The 15955-nt window shown below is 47.4% G+C and overlaps 1 protein-coding gene across 4 annotated transcripts in view; it reads left to right on the forward strand.

Annotated features, from left to right (window-relative positions):
• Positions 1-15955, forward strand: part of ube3c (ubiquitin protein ligase E3C) — a 31134-nt gene that overhangs the window by 14542 nt on the left and 637 nt on the right. For all 4 annotated transcript variants that reach the window (XM_084475237.1, XM_084475240.1, XM_084475238.1 and 1 more), the window contains exons 15-23: positions 1638-1742; positions 2129-2216; positions 4721-4818; positions 6401-6533; positions 8737-8984; positions 12374-12586; positions 13601-13789; positions 14004-14070; positions 14418-14548. In XM_084475237.1, the coding sequence (XP_084331363.1) occupies positions 1638-1742; positions 2129-2216; positions 4721-4818; positions 6401-6533; positions 8737-8984; positions 12374-12586; positions 13601-13789; positions 14004-14070; positions 14418-14548 (1272 nt within the window). The remainder of the gene's footprint in view (positions 1-1637; positions 1743-2128; positions 2217-4720; positions 4819-6400; positions 6534-8736; positions 8985-12373; positions 12587-13600; positions 13790-14003; positions 14071-14417; positions 14549-15955) is intronic.

Raw genomic sequence — 15955 nt, forward strand, 5'->3', positions numbered from 1 at the left:
TTGAGCTGCAAAGAGGAGGAAGAAAGTGAGGAGTTTGAATAAAAGATCTTCTGAGAGGTCTCTCCAGTCAGCTAAAACAGCCCATTAAAGAGGAGAAGGGGTGAGATGGGCGTTCTCCAAGTGAAACGCTGGATTTACAGTGGGTTTAGCGGTTGTGACCCCCCCACTAGCTAATGTTCCCCAGGTGTCACCAGCCTCCCCTCCCCTTGTCTTTATTGTCACCATTGTCCGGCTATCTATTTAATTGGAAGAAGGTAATTGTATGAAAATTATCAACTAAGCTTGTATTAATATTGCTAATGGAACTTTCCTCTTGGCTGTGTTTGGAGAGGCGTGTCACGGCAGAGTTTGAGAAAGGCCCATTACTGCTTGCACTTAACCCCGCCGGCTAATTAACAAATGCTTATTCATTCCCAGAGTCGCGGCCGAGACCCGCTAGCCGCCCGCCGCCCACGCAAACGTTTACAGCGTTCTGCACTCGCCATTATTACCGGCTCCTGACGCCTGTGCCCATCGGCCACGATTGATGGTCCGCGTACGCAAAGCGATGTGCTTTAGAGAAGAACGCATCGATTGGACCATTTAGTGTGGTTGTTATATGGAGATGGGCTCCTCTGGCCCACATGGCCCCCAGGAGACCTTCCCAGTCACTTCTGCTTTTAGGAACATGGGTGTACAGGGCAGGATAGTCTCTAGTGGTTAGGGTGTCTGACCCCCGAACTGATGGGTACTGGGTTCGGTCCCATATCTATCTACCTGTAGGCCTCCTTAAGCATCCTCCTACCTGCTCCTTTAATATGTGAATCGAATCCCTGAGTTGCTTTTGATTACAGCATCTGCTCCGTGACTCAATAGTGTGGAGATGAGGTCCGTAGTGGATGCACACAGACCTTTGCTTCACCTACATTGAACCGACATCCAGCTAGATCTTTGACTGTCTTTGACAGAACCAAAGGTCCTCTTTCACTTTCCTACTGCCCTCATGCCTCAGGTGACAACTCTGTTGTTCACCAGGTTGTGTCCTTGTGAATGAAATGATGGCTATTACAAAGCAATCTGTCAATCCTATCAGAAATGAGACTTCTTTACCTGCTTTCAAATCTGAACAAGATCAGTCTGGACTGGACGTCTCCAGAGCAGACTGGTCTACATGTCTGTATCAAGGTAAATAAACCATACAGACAAAACATGCTATTATCTTGCTATTGTTTATAATCCTTTTCCTTGTCCTGAGGCCAGGAGCCAATGGCACGGCCCTTCTCTCTAAGTCTGATCCCGTTAGCCAATGGCATGCTCCCGCTCTGTAAGCCATTGGCCAATGGTGTGGTATCTCTCGTGCCCTCCACGTTCCCTAGCTGATGTCAGCAGTCCTGGCGGGTAATTAACCGCCCTGCCGCCAAGGGGCGGGCCGCTCGTTTGTCTTCTCTACGACCAATAAATGACTCGCTAATGGCCCAGCTCTCAAATTGCTTTTTTTAAGAGAAAGAAAATAGGCCTGATGAAGAGGGAACGGCCAAGCCTCCTTAAGCCATCTCTCTTCATATCTCCCTGCAGTAATGCGTGTTGTCTAATGGGCTTGTTGGCCTTCTTAATAAAGGATCATAAAGGTTGTGTTTGTTGTTGTGCTCCGTCGCCAGGTCATCACTAACCTGGTGAAGATGGTGAAGGCCCGCGACATCCGGAGGCCCTTCTGTCCTGTGGGACACTGGCTCTCCAGAGAAGTGAACATCAGAGCTGACCGGGTAGGAAACCTCCTCCTCGTTCTCCATAGCTCTTTACACCCCCACCTCTCTATATCTCCAGCTTGATCTCCCTTTATCTCTGTACACCTCCACCTCTCTGTATCTCCACCTGTCTCTCTCTTATCTCTCCACCTCTCTGTATCCCCACTGTCTCTCTTTACACCTCCATCTCTCTGTATCTTAACGTCCTTTTGTCTCTTTATCTCTTTACACCTCCACCTTTGTATTTCCACCTCCAGCTCTCTGTCTCTGTCTCTCTGTCTCTCTGTCTCGTCTCGACCACCCCTCTGAGGAGAACAACAGCTATGATCATAACTCCCTACCCATGTAGGTGAAGTGTTGTCAGGTCCCTCAGTGTGTCTGACCACTGGCTCCGTGCCCCCCAGGTCACCCAGCTGTACGTCCCGTCCGCCCGACACGTGTGGAGGACCAGGAGGATGGGCCGCATCGGACCCCTTCAGTCGACACTTGATGGTACGTCTTCAGGGGGGGTACAGGTTAAAATACACCTCGGGGGTGGTATGGAAACGCTGGAAATTTTTCGCATCATCATGAACTGTATATTGAAAATGTAGCATATATATAAGACGCGTATATATAAGACGTTTGGCAATTGGACTGGCAACGGGTGTTTTATGAGAAGTATGAGACCACGAGATGGGTTAATAGCAAGTTTATAACGGGTTAGTAACGTGCGTGTGAGTGCGCGTGCGTGCGTGTGTGCCCGCTTAAGCGAGTGTGAGCCACATCTGTTCTGTGTGTTTGTCTGCTGGATCCTCATTTCCTTAAATGGCCGGTGTTCAGTGTGATGAATGGAGAAGCTATTGAGCCGTTGTGTGGTATCCCTGCCTGGGTGGGAGGGGGGGGGTTGACGGGGGTCCGGGAGGGAGGGAGGGCGGGCTGACGGGACCAGATCACATTGACTAATTGAGCAGAAAATCGAGGCGAGGTGGAAGTGGAGCCGGACTAAGGAGGCTTTTTAGCTGTTGTGGCAGTTCTGCTGGCGGGCTAAACGCTGTGAAGCCTGACTTAAACACAAAACAAACGTGGTCTTAATGGAGCGGGTGGCCGCACGCAGCTCAGTTAATTAAAAGTGTGTATTAGTGTTGGATAGTGAAGAAACGATTGAGCTCTTTTTAATGGCCTGCTTGTAGCAGCTGGGGGACAGAGTCTGGGCTGAAGGGATACTTGGTAAGAATAAGAACCAGCCTGACCAATGGGAATGCATCGTTGATGGAGGAATACTTAACCAGCTGAGGGGCGGGATAGTGTACCATGGTGCTCCCAGCTGAAAGGTACTATGTTCGGCCCCCGATTACTACAGTCTAAATGTAGGTTTATATGAAAAAGATGCCCTAACTTCTCATTAATAACCTGTCTCTGTACTATCTATCCCCTATCTGCCACTTATGGTCCTGTATCTGTACTGTCTAACCCCTACCTGCTACTTATGGACCTGTCTCTGTACTGTCTAACCCCTGCTTTCTTCACAATGACCCTTCTCTGTAGTGATGTCTTACCCTACCTGCTGCATAATGACATCTGACCTACTTTCCTCCAAAGCTACTTATTGTGATTTTCTTCCATATACATGTCATTAAAGGTGTAACCTGTATGATAATACGTTTAAAGGGAGAGTTTTGAACTACAATTAACATCAGAATGTGAAGAATTAACAGTGTTAATTCTGAGTTCCATCAAAGACTTCTCTGTATTGTTTTGCAAAGCGGGAGATATTTACATAAGTTAGTAGCTAGACAAGCTTACAACGGCCCTCACACTACTACTTTGATCCTGAAGATATGATTGCCATCACTGGCAAGTAGCGCTGGCCAGAGGGCATATTCTATCCTCAAAAGTACATAGAAATAGTAAAGCTGGCATCAAAGACCTATGCATTTCATTATTTCTTACAAAAGACATGGCCACTACAACTTTCTGGTGATATGATGCCCCCTGTTCTGTGGTTGTCTTAACTGTTCCACCTTTTAAGAAGCAGGTAGGGATCAGGGGTCATCTTGCTCTAGGATGCCTACAGGTAGACTGCGTAAATGGGGTTCGAACACAGAACCTTTTGGCTGGGAGTCAAACCACCCGACCACTACTATGGCTACTAGGTTAGCTTGCCCAGACCCAATGCTTATCACATCCTGCTTTATCCTAAGATTGTATGCATACACATTGTACCCCAGCAGCTGTGGGTCCCAGCTAGGGCTCGGCCCGCAGACCCCCGCTCTTTGTGTTCAGGGAGGGTGTTGTAGGTCAGGGGTCAGATGTTTGCCTCAGTTTGAGGTATTCTGGTGGCTTGTGGGGCCTGTGTGCTATTTGGTCGCGATAGCCAGCGGGTAGTGCTATGCTAGTTGAACATTAACCTAGCTGTTAGCCACGGCAATGTGAGAGTCAACAGGAGGCTGTCTAGACGCCACATGTTTGACTCCTAAAGATTAAACCGTCTCACGCTTTTACTTATGATGGTTTATTCAGGACAGCTAAAATCCATCATCATGTTTGACTCATTAAAAATGAATTTAGAAAAAACCTTGGATGAGAAAAAATATTTGAGAAAATTGTATTATGTATTTTTTACTATCTAATATCAACTCAATTTGTTATGTGTTAGCAGTGTGGAGCTAACATGTAAGCATGTTGTGTGTATTCATATTTTAATGCGAATGTATTGGCATGCCGTATGTAGGTAATATTTGAGCAGGTTGTACGTGTTTTCCAGTGAGTCTCGTGCTACAATGTGGTATCTGTGTACAGTGGGTGTGAAGCTAAACTGTTAGCATGTTGTATGTGTTTCCAGTGGGTATGAAGCTAACCTCTTAGCCTGTTGTATCTGTTTCCAGCGGGTGTGAAGCTAACCTGTTAGCCTGTTGTATCTGTTTCCAGCGGGTCTGAAGCTAACCTGTTTGCGTGCTGTCTGTGTTTCCAGCGGGTCTGAAGCTAACCTGTTTGCGTGCTGTCTGTGTTTCCAGTGGGTATGGAGCCTCCTCAGCTGTCCGTGTCGGAGGAGAGACATCTGGCCATCCTGACAGAACTTCCCTTTGTCGTTCCTTTTGAGGAACGGGTCAAGGTAACGCTAACCTTCTCTCTCTTCCTCTTCTTAATATATTTATCCCCCTTGTGTGTGTCCATCTGTCTCTGTCTATGAATATTCTAGGGTGGTAACATGCATTAATAGAGGTTCATCAGTAGGGCTGCAACAATTCGTCGACGTTGTCGACAAAAATCGATTTATAAATAGTCGACAATGAATTCCATTGTCGACAATTGTCGCCAGACGTGTTTTTCCAACGGAGTGAGGCATCTCACTTCATTACAATCTCTGCCGAGAGTCGCACATGCGCAATAGCGTCTCTGCCGAGTGGTAATGTATACAGAAATGGCGCTGTCCTACACAGCAGCTACGCGTACCAAAACTTCTAAAGTTTGGGAGCATTTTAGCCTGGATACGGCGAATAAAAAGATTACTTGCAAGGTTTGTAAAGCAGACCTTGTGTATCACGGGAGCACCTCGGTGATGCACGAACATTTAAAGAGAAAGCACGTCGGACAGTTGATCGAAACGGAGTCTGACTCGCCTTGGTAAGATTCAAGTAACATCCAAGCCAATACGTTTTGTTTTTCAAATAAAATTATTATCTCGGTGCATAACCGCGCCCGTGGTGTGGAAACCGTGTGCTTAAATCCTTCCCAGCGCTTCATCCGAGCAGTGTTTGTAATAACGCTGTTTAAAATAATGGCGTTAGGTAACGCCGTTATTTTTTCAGTAACGGGGTAATCCAACTAATTAATTATTCCATTGTTACAATGCCGTTACTGTTACTGACAGTTAAATGCGGTGCGTTACTATGAATTGATTGAATAAACTGTGTAATCCGAACGCACCCCTGGCTGCACACACAAACTGCTAGTGACGAGACTGGCTGGTTTAACAAAGAGATAAGCGATTATTATTGGCTAAGGCAGAGTCATGTTTCATGGTAGCCAATCGGAGCCAGTGTTTTTACACACAAGCCAGGATACGCGTGCCACACGCACACACAAACACCAAACAGATTCGATGAAGCAGTAGAAATGGCGAGTCCGGAGCAATCCGATGAAAAGTTGGCATTTTCAAGGTGGAGATATAAGCACTACTTCAAATTCATTGAGGTCAAAGGCAAGAATGTGCATGTAAAGTGAACATTATGTCCAGGAGCAAAGACTTTGTCGATATCCGTTGTAAGCAACTCTAATTTAATGAAGCATCCCACAACGACACACGCATCTACAAAGCTACTTTTTTTTTTTTTTTTTTACAGTAACGCAAATAATTACTTTCCCTGGTAACTAATTACTTTTATTATAGAGTAATTCAGTTACTAACTATATATTGAATAAAAGATGCATTTATCATTGAAGTACCCATCTTTCTTGTGTTTATTATCATTTGCCACATAATTAAAGCAATAATAATAATGATAATTATTCAATTTAAGAAAAATGTAATAATTATCCGATTAGTCGACTAATTGTTTCAATAGTCTGTGACTAGTCGACTATTAAAATAGTCGTTAGTTGCAGCCCTATTCATCAGCAATGAAACCAGAATCTCCTTCACTTCCTCTTGGTTGGTAGTTCATGTCCTGACCCATCTGTGTGTTGTCCTTCAGATCTTCCAGAGGTTGATATACGCAGACAAGCGGGATGTCCAGGGAGATGGACCCTTCCCAGACGGCATCAACGTCACCATCAGACGAAACTACATTTACGAAGACGCCTACGACAAACTCTCTCCGGAGAATGGTACGTGTGTCAACCAGCTAATAACCGTCGGAGTCTGACCACTTCCACTGTGACTTAAGTTTCCACACAAAACTTCACACCACTGCCATGTTAATCAAGTTGAAACAAGAGTCACAGCCCTTCCATTTAAACTGAGAGGAAACCATAGTCACACCTCTTGTGTGTAATCATGCTGCTTTTCAGTTAGATCTGGTCTTGGTCCTTGTCTAGGTATCAGTGTGGAGGAAGATTTGGTCTTGGTTCTTTTGTCAAAGAAAATCGGATGTTGTAGGTCGTGGTTTGGATGTATAGATAGATTGGGTCTTGGTGTAACCAGTCCTGGTGGATAACTGGTTTTCCCTGGTGAAGGCCCTCACCTCCTGCTCACTATTGGGTTCCACTAAAGCATAATTGTGATTATAACGGAATACATAAAACAGGAATAAATTATTTTAACTCACCTCCTCTCTTTGGGTTTGGATTGAAAAGGGCCCCTTTGTGGCGCTGTGATTAGAATAAGTAGCGGAATGCCGGGACAGGAGGCGGCATGTATATCATCATGTGTCTAAGTTATAGACGCTGTGATTTACAGCCGCAGAACAATCCTGCTGAAACCTAACCTCGTGTCTCTCTCGCTGCAGGTCACAGCCTGCCTGAGGTATTATAGAGGTAGAGATAATAATACTAATATGTAGCAGGCAAGGTGTAACATTTAATGACCTGAACTCTATCCGGCGCTGGGTGTTGAGAGTCATATTGAATGAGGGGGCGGCTCGTGGTTTATTGTGGCGGTTTGGTTCTAAATAAGGTTTTACTGAGTGGTGTCAGCGACTAAATGACCAGGGTGGAGGAGTGACATGATGCTGGGAGTCTTCTACTGTTGACAAACATGTAGATATTGACTATATTGTTATATTGATCATGTTTATTGGCATGACCACTCAACCACTTTGACCGGGATAACCGTTGGCAAAACTGCACATAATAAGCAAAAATGTTTATTATAGATAAAACAACGTGGTTATACAGATCTGTACCTGTGTTATGAAACCAAACCTGATATTGTATGAAATGAGCTACTGAAGGCTGATGGCACCGCCACCACAGTCGAACACATGTTCAGCTGTGAATCAAATGCTGCTGAGGTTGTTAAGAAACTTGAATTAGCATTAGCTCGCATCCTAGATGCTAATTAACAAGAAGAGCACAGCTATAAATGCTACTGATGTCAATTATGGTAGCCGTGGGCAGCGAACATGTTGTTCAGTGTAGTGGAGAGATTCTACCGCTAACAATTGCCCTAGCTGTTTCCAAAACAATTGATTCTAATTTAGCATCTACATTCTTCAAAAATTGTCAACAGAAGTTATAAATTATAGCTTATTACCATCATCATCGTTTAACTAATGATATTAAGCTAATGAATAAAATAAAACAAAAAAATGAATAAAATAAAACTAAATGGCCTTTAACGCGAGCAGTGGTTTTAACAGTGATTTCCTAAGGGGCAGCCCATTTTACCAGCTCCAGGTATGATTGAAGTTATATTCCCACTAGTGGTTTATAGTTCAGCTGACGGCCCAGAGGCCCAGGGGAGCGTGAGGTCATCTGTCCCTGGGCAGAATGCCACCTCACCAGGAGAGATGGATACATTCTGGCCATCTACTTTATTACTCCATAAAAACACCATCTGGTGTTTATCCCTGAGCTCCTGCATCCATCTCTTCATTACCACTCTCCTGGTCATCACTCCAGCCACGCAGGAAACAAAGGGGGAGGCGGTGATGGTGGTGGGGGGGATGTTAGTGGTGGTGCTGGAGGTAATGGTGGTGGAGCAGCTACACAACACAACACCTCTTCCTCTACCAAGAGGTGTGTAGTCCACCAGGGGTCTCTTCTAACCTTCCAGTATCTCCGTCTTCTCACTCCATCATCAGGGTGGCTGTCCAAATGGTATCAGTCCTGGTGGATTCAGACAGATGTTCAGAGAAGCCCTAGAGACTAAACAGATTCTACTGGCTACTCTTTGATGCGTTCATCTCTGGATCTTTCGTCTCACATTGGTCTTCACTGTGACTATAACCAATGATGATAAAGATACAATGTTTTAATCAATGTTCTGTTTAAATCATATGCTTTTATCAGGTGCTATGAAAGGAGTGGTGTGAGACCACATCAGAAGCTTTGAGATGAAGTCTGACCCATGTCCTGTTTGTCTCCCCAGAGCCGGACCTGAAGAAGCGGGTCCGGGTGCACCTTCTGAACGCCCACGGGCTGGACGAGGCCGGCATTGACGGGGGCGGCATCTTCCGGGAGTTCCTCAACGAGCTGCTGAGGTCGGGCTTCAACCCCAACCAGGGCTTCTTCAAGACCACCAACGAGGGGCTGCTGTACCCCAGCCCCACCGCCCAGATGCTGGTGGGGGACTCCTTCGCCAGGCACTACTACTTCCTGGGCAGGATCCTGGGAAAGGTGAGCTTCTGGCCTACCAACCCTGGGAGGAGGTGGAGGGAAGTCAAGGTGCTAGGAAAAGGTGCAGGTAGGAGGAGCTAGTAGGAGGTGCAGGGAGAAGATGCTAACAGCTGGTGCTAGGAGGAGGTGATGGCGAGAAGACCCTAAGAGGAGGTGCTAGGATGGGGTGGTCGATGGACACAGAAGAGAGGAGAAGATGTTGGGAGTTTAACAGGAAGTGAGCGTGAGAGCAGAAGGAGGAGAAATTAGTTTATTTACTGCGGGTAGGAGGGAGGGAGAAAGGAGATGCTAGCAGAAGCCCAAAGGAGATGGAGAAGAAACTTGGCCCTAGGAAGAGGTGCTAAAAGGAGATGGATGCAGAAGCATGAGGAGGAGCAAGTAGGAGACTGCATGCCAAAGCAGTAGTGTATTTATATCATGTAGAGGGAGGAGTACATCCATATATCAGTATGTTGTCTTTCAATGTCACAGCAGCACTGTGTAGAGACTTCGCTCGGTCTCTATTAATCAACACCCACTTCTCGTTTATGATATTATTAAGGTATGCAGAGCTCAGTGCAACTGAGCTCCAGGATGGATATGGTATTTTTAAGAGCTGAGAAGATAATGGTCTAGGTTGTTCCGGATGCTTAAGATGTTATGAAGGTATGAGGAGCTAAGTGTTCCTGAACTCCACGATGGATATGATATTATTATGGTATGAGGAGCTCAGTGTTAGTGTAGTCCTGGATGGTTATGTTATTATTCAGGTATGTGGAGCTCAGTTTCACTGACTCAGACGCTGGACGTGATCTTGTTGTTTTAAGGGCATGCAGACTGCGTATTGATGCGATTGTTTTTCTGTCGGCTCCTTCCGCGATGAGCGTTATTTATCAGCCGCCTAATGCCTTTAAATCATCCTTAATGCATGAGCGGCTGGTGGCTGTTTACCACACACTGTCATACCACCATGTGACAAGCGGTCACCTCTCAATTAGCCCTTCCATTAGCCGATGATTCCTGCTGCTTGTTTGTGTAGTGATTGCATTTGGTGGGTGCTAAATCAGCCGGCCCGCGCAGACAGGGCATAAATAAGAAGCCAAAGCACGTGGTAATAGCATTTTGATCTGTTCTGCAGTCCACTGCCGCCCAGGACACTCCACTCACCACCTGACCACCTGACCATCCCCAGATTTACACACACACACACACACACACACACACACACACACACACACACACACACACACACACACACACACACACACACACACACACACACACACACACACACACACACACACACACAGTCTAAGCTCCCACCCGTTAATGGCCAGTCAATTAGGCAGCGAAGGTATTAATTAGAATATGACTTTCAATGAACCCTTCCCTAAGCTCCTCTTGGTCCATAAATACGGTGAGTGGCCGTTTGAGGCTGTATTGATGTTTGTTTAGTGCCATTATGGGCTGGATGAGAGGAAGCCTTTATATGGATTGGGATTGCATCACCGCTGGGCGAGCAAGGGAGAGCGAGGGCTCCTGGGAGCCGGGAGATTAATATAGTTAATTAATGTCGGAGGCGTGCCATTGTTGTGGGGGTGATGTATGACTGGCAGGCTGAGAGACTGGGGTACTCTCTGGAATGGGATTGACTGCTGGAGGAGCTGCACCGCATCCCTCTTCCTCTACCTGTCCACCAGATTTAAAACCCTCCTCCTCCCGATTCCCGACCCCGCCTGCCACTTCCTGCTGTCACTTCCTGTCACGTGATGTGACTATCTCGTTAGAGGGTGAGGTTCAGCCGGGTCTGCCGTGTACCCACCAGGACTTCTGCCTTTTTAAGAGCAGATCCCTTCCCCGCTGACTGATAGTTATACAGTTTGAAAGGCATTAGATCTTTATTGATACTTAATGTTGTAAATGAAAGACTTTATTTGGCAGCTAACGGCTACACCTGCCGCCCAGGCGTTCACCTGCCGGTGCCGCCGTTCGCTTTAACGGCGTCGGCGCGGCACTCACTTTTATTAAAACTTCCCGCCCGCCACATTTATTTCCTTCCTGCCCAAGTCATTTTGGCACGATTTCTGGCAATAAACAGCCGTAAATAAGGCGGGCGGCGGCGTGAGGCCCATGGCTACAGGTCTCTCTCTTCCTGGCAGAGCGGTATTGACGGCTGGTGCGTTGGGCCGCTGGCCATATGCTGGGGGACGCTAGCAGCCCGCAGAGAAATGCTAAGTGGATTATTTTGCATAAAAAAACTGAGCGTGGTTGATGTTGTGCAATTAACCTGTGTTTAGAAAATAGGGGAGATTTATGTGCGGCTGTGTGTTTAAGATGCATTATGGAAATGCTCTAGATTTATAATCCATTTAGCTGATGTGCAGAGTGTTTTCAGCCTATCATTTATAAAGACGTGTATATTTTAATGTCCCGGCCAGCGCTTTTTCCCTGTTCCAGTGCATTAGCCGCTGCCTTTATTACTCACCTGCCCCCCCCCCACCATGGGGTCAAGGTGAGGGGGAGGCGTGGCTAAAGTTTCAGCCCATGCGAGGGACAGGGGGCCGGAGATGGACCGCTCCGGTGGCGTTAAGATCTCATCACTACCAGATTTCAGGAGTCTTTTGGGTCTTGTGTGATTCAGGTTGCAGTCAGAGCTCTGAATAAGTTCATCTATCTGTTGTCTTAAATTTCAAATGTGTCCTATATATAAATGTATATTGGGAGCAGGATAGTCTTGTTGTCAGGGTGTTTGACTCCCAGCTGAAAGGCTTTGGGTTCAATCCCCACAACCTACCTGTAGGCGTCCTAGGGGATGATGACCCCGCCTTAACCCCTACCTGCTCCCTGATCACATGTTTCTGGATTTACCGTCAGTCATTTTGGGTAATGACTCTCACTAAATGGCTTACTATATATAAGTATATTACACCCCGTCTATTATACAGTGCATTGGTAGTTGTGAACACAGTGCCCAGAGCTTGTGGAAAGCCAAGGGAAAGTTGAAAGATTTTAAATTAATCACCCGTCTGGAAAGGTTACCAAATTGTGCTTGTGTTCTTGGAGAATGAGTTATGTGGCTGTTTTATAGCTGTTGGTCGATGTGTGTGTGGGGGGTTTTATAGGCGTTTGTTGACTAATAGAAAATAGATGATATATTGCTACTGTTTATGTCTTGTTGTGTTCTGATTCAGTCTACCCAATGTCAGCCAAATGTCACACTAATTAAACTACTTAAATGTACTTAAACTATTACTTTACACTACTAGTTCTTTAAAGTACTTTAAGTAGGATGGGAAGTTATTGAATATGTGGAGATGTGAAGTAAAATGTTGTAACTTGTATCTAACAAATATTTAGAAGTTTCATCTTTAAAAATGTGTGTGTCTGTTCCTGTGTGTCTGTGTGTCCAGGCTCTGTATGAGAACATGCTGGTGGAGCTGCCCTTCGCCAGCTTCTTCCTGTCCAAGCTGCTGGGTACTAGTGCTGAGGTGGACATCCACCACCTGGCCTCCCTGGACCCGGAGATGTACCGCAACCTACTGTTCCTCAAGAGCTACGAGGGGGACGTGGAGGAGCTGGGCCTCAACTTCACCATTGTCAACAACGACCTGGGAGAAGCTCAGGTCTGCTGGTTCTGTCTTCTCTGTCTGTCTGTCTGTCTGTCTGTCTGTCTGTCTGTCTGTCTGTGTGTCTGTGTCTCTCTCTCTCTGTCTTTCTTGCGCACTCATAAACACGCACACACGAGAGAGATTGAGCACGTAGAGTTGCTGTTGATTTTCCAGCTTGTTAATCGTCCTCACGCCTGACAGACCAGACTAGCCGCTCCCGAGCACGTCCTCTGCTCTCATCCAGGCCCTGCAAACACCCCTACCCCCCCTAAACATACATATACAGACCCACACACACACACACCTCTACACACTGACATACTCTGTCTCTCTTTCCTCTTTCAAACAAACACACACACACACACACACACACACACACACACACACACACACACACACACACACACACACACACACACACACACAGTTCTACAGGTTTTCACACGCACCGAACACTTCTCCCACACAGCCAGGGGTCTGCGGCTGCCCTCTCACCCCCACTCCCCTCCCTCCGGCTGTTTGCCGTGCGTCTCCTATTAGGTCCTCTTCAAACAACCTCAGGAGCGCTAGGGGGGGAGGGAGGGTGAGGGTAAACACGATAGGGGGAACAATTAGTGGGAGATTAGGCACACACCTGGGAGCAGCTGGCCTGAGCATGGCCTGGCGGGAACAAGATAACGGCTCATTCTGCTACATTAGCACATAATCAGCCAACATAGCGTCCTCCACTTCAGTAGGCTGGAGGCACCTTCACCAAGAACACATGACTAGCCCTGCTTGAACACATCTCTAGCCCTGCTTGAATGCATCTCTAGCCCTGCTTGAATGCATCTCTAGCCCTGGTAGAACACATCTCTAGCCCTGGTAGAACACATCTCTAGCCCTGGTAGAACACATCTCTAGCCCTGGTAGAACCTTTTCCCTGGGAGTAAGAAAACTCTAACAATGTTTTATAATCTCAACGTTTTGGAGGTTGTTTTTTATTGAAACCAGATGAAACTCAACCTGGTTCTGAATGTTTTGTGTCAGGTGGTTGAGCTGAAGCTGGGGGGGAAGGACATACCTGTGACGACGGCGAATCGGATTGCCTACATCCACCTGGTGGCGGACTACCGGCTGAACAAGCAGATCCGAGCCCACTGCCTCGCCTTCCGCCAGGGCCTGGCCAACGTGGTCAACCTGGAGTGGCTGCGCATGTTCGACCAGCAAGAGATCCAGGTACACTAAGACAACCATGTAGAACCAGTAGGAGAACCAAGTACACTAGGACAACCATGTAGAACCAGTAGGAGATTAATCGTGTGTGTGTGTGTGTGTGTGTGTGTGTGTGTGTGTGTGTGTGTGTGTGTGTGTGTGTGTGTGTGTGTGTGTGTGTGTGTGTGTGTGTGTGTGTGTGTGTGTGTGTGTGTGTGTGTGTGTGTGTGTGTTGCAGGTGCTGATTTCCGGGGCCCACGTGCCAATCTGTCTGGACGACCTGAAGAAGTTCACCAACTACTCAGGTGAGTGTTCAAAGTTCGCCGGCATTTCTCCTACTTGGTTTCACTCTAAAGAAACGAGTGTTGTTGGCTTGATGCATCTCAACTTCAATGCATTTAACATCCCATGACCTGTAATTAACAAAGACAACAGAGGGAGTGTGTTAAACGTCTGCGTGATTCCCAACCTGCGTGCTGCGCCCCCTATAGTGGTCTGCAAGGGTACTGCACCCTTTAACCACTATTTTGAATAGTGCTCTTCAAAATATTCCTCTTGCGTCGTGGAGTCCCGACCTCGGACGGGTTCATGATGCCATAGTTTGAGATGGAGGTCTAGAGTAAATGGTCGTCGCTCTGTCTCCTGATCCCAGGCGGCTACACGGCCACCCACCCGGTCATCGAGACCTTCTGGGAGGTGGTGGAGGGCTTCACGGACGAGGAGAAACGCAAGCTGCTCCTCTTCGTCACCAGCTGCTCCAGACCCCCGTTGTTCGGCTTCAAGGTAAACGCCCTCCCGTCTCTTCTTCTCTCCTCTAATCAATCCATCCTCGGCAACTCCTCTTCCTCGGCAACTCCTCAGCATCTCCACTTCCCTTTTGTTAGCTGTCGCCCCGACCGGCGGGTTCACCGCGGACTAGACCAGGGCCCATGAGTTGAGAGAGTTCTGTCAACGTTTGACCCAGGAAGTGGCCTGGTATGGCCAGGTGGGCGAGTTGAATGGGGCAGGTTGACTCAGGATACAGAGCTGTCCTCTGTGCTAATGGTCCTGTAATGAAAACACCGGCCCTGATAACAGCGCTCTGATGATCATTTTCAAATTAAAGGCGCGATAAGAACAGCCGGCCAGGCGGGGCCTTATCAGTTCATGACCTGCTTCTGTTAAAGGGCTTTTATTCTGTTAAGTCTCGGCCTGAGTAAATATTACCATTTCAGAACCCGACCGCTGGTTGAACTTTCAGAATCTCGCCTTCTGTTTGACACGACAGAAACGAGTCATTTCCTGTGAAAACATTCCAGCGGTCCTTCTGAGTCATGGAGGCCGGATCTGTGCAGCATTGCTTACTGATAAGAGGTTTTTCTTTCATCTGGCATTGATTGGGACACCTAGATTTATTTTTTTTTTTTGGTGCGAAGAGGACAGCAGAAAGTGTTCCTGTGAGCCATTAGCCAGTTTATGTGTCTTTGCGTGGCACCGGCGGAAACTGTAATCGTCATATGATTGGTTTTACTACTCTTTATTACTCTCATTAGATGGGAGGAGGACGCCGTAATGGATGCACCAAACTCTGCTAAAAGCCCCGTTTCACTGCCTCCCTTCCATCTCCTTTAATGAATTTGACTTTGGAGAAAAGTGTGGTGCTCCTCCCCTCCCTCCCCCCCTCCTCCGGGAGGAGGGGGGAGGGAGGGGAGGAGGTGATTTGTGGGGAGAGCGGCCTGTTGACCCGGTCCCCGCTCTGCGCCAGCCAAGCCTTAATTAGCTGTCGGCGAGGGCGCTCCATCCCTTCAGAGGAGCGATAGTTCTGTCACGGGAAGCCATTTAAAAAAGATGATGGAAACGCCTTTTTTCCCCGGTTGGGTTTTGTCCAGGCGACGGCTCGGGTAATGACACTTCCTCAATAAGCAATGATACTTTAATACGGTAATTGGCAGAGGAATGGGGTCGTTACGGGCCCAGATCCCCTTGGAAATGTTGAGCGGGGAGCCGACGTGGTCAGCTACCCCCCCCCCCCCCCCCCCCGCCGGCCTAAGAGCCCCGGTTACACTTGACGCACAATGGAAATTGGCGTGTTTGCGCAGACTAAAGTGGCAGGTTTAGTGAGCAGATAGAAGCGTCGCGTTGGGCTTCGATCAGTGTGTGCAGGGCACCCCGTCAAACTAGTCAAACTTTTCCAACACAGGCGGCAAGACT

This window comes from Micromesistius poutassou (assembly GCF_964030765.1).
Source record: "Micromesistius poutassou genome assembly, chromosome: 11".
Taxonomy (NCBI): domain Eukaryota; kingdom Metazoa; phylum Chordata; class Actinopteri; order Gadiformes; family Gadidae; genus Micromesistius; species Micromesistius poutassou.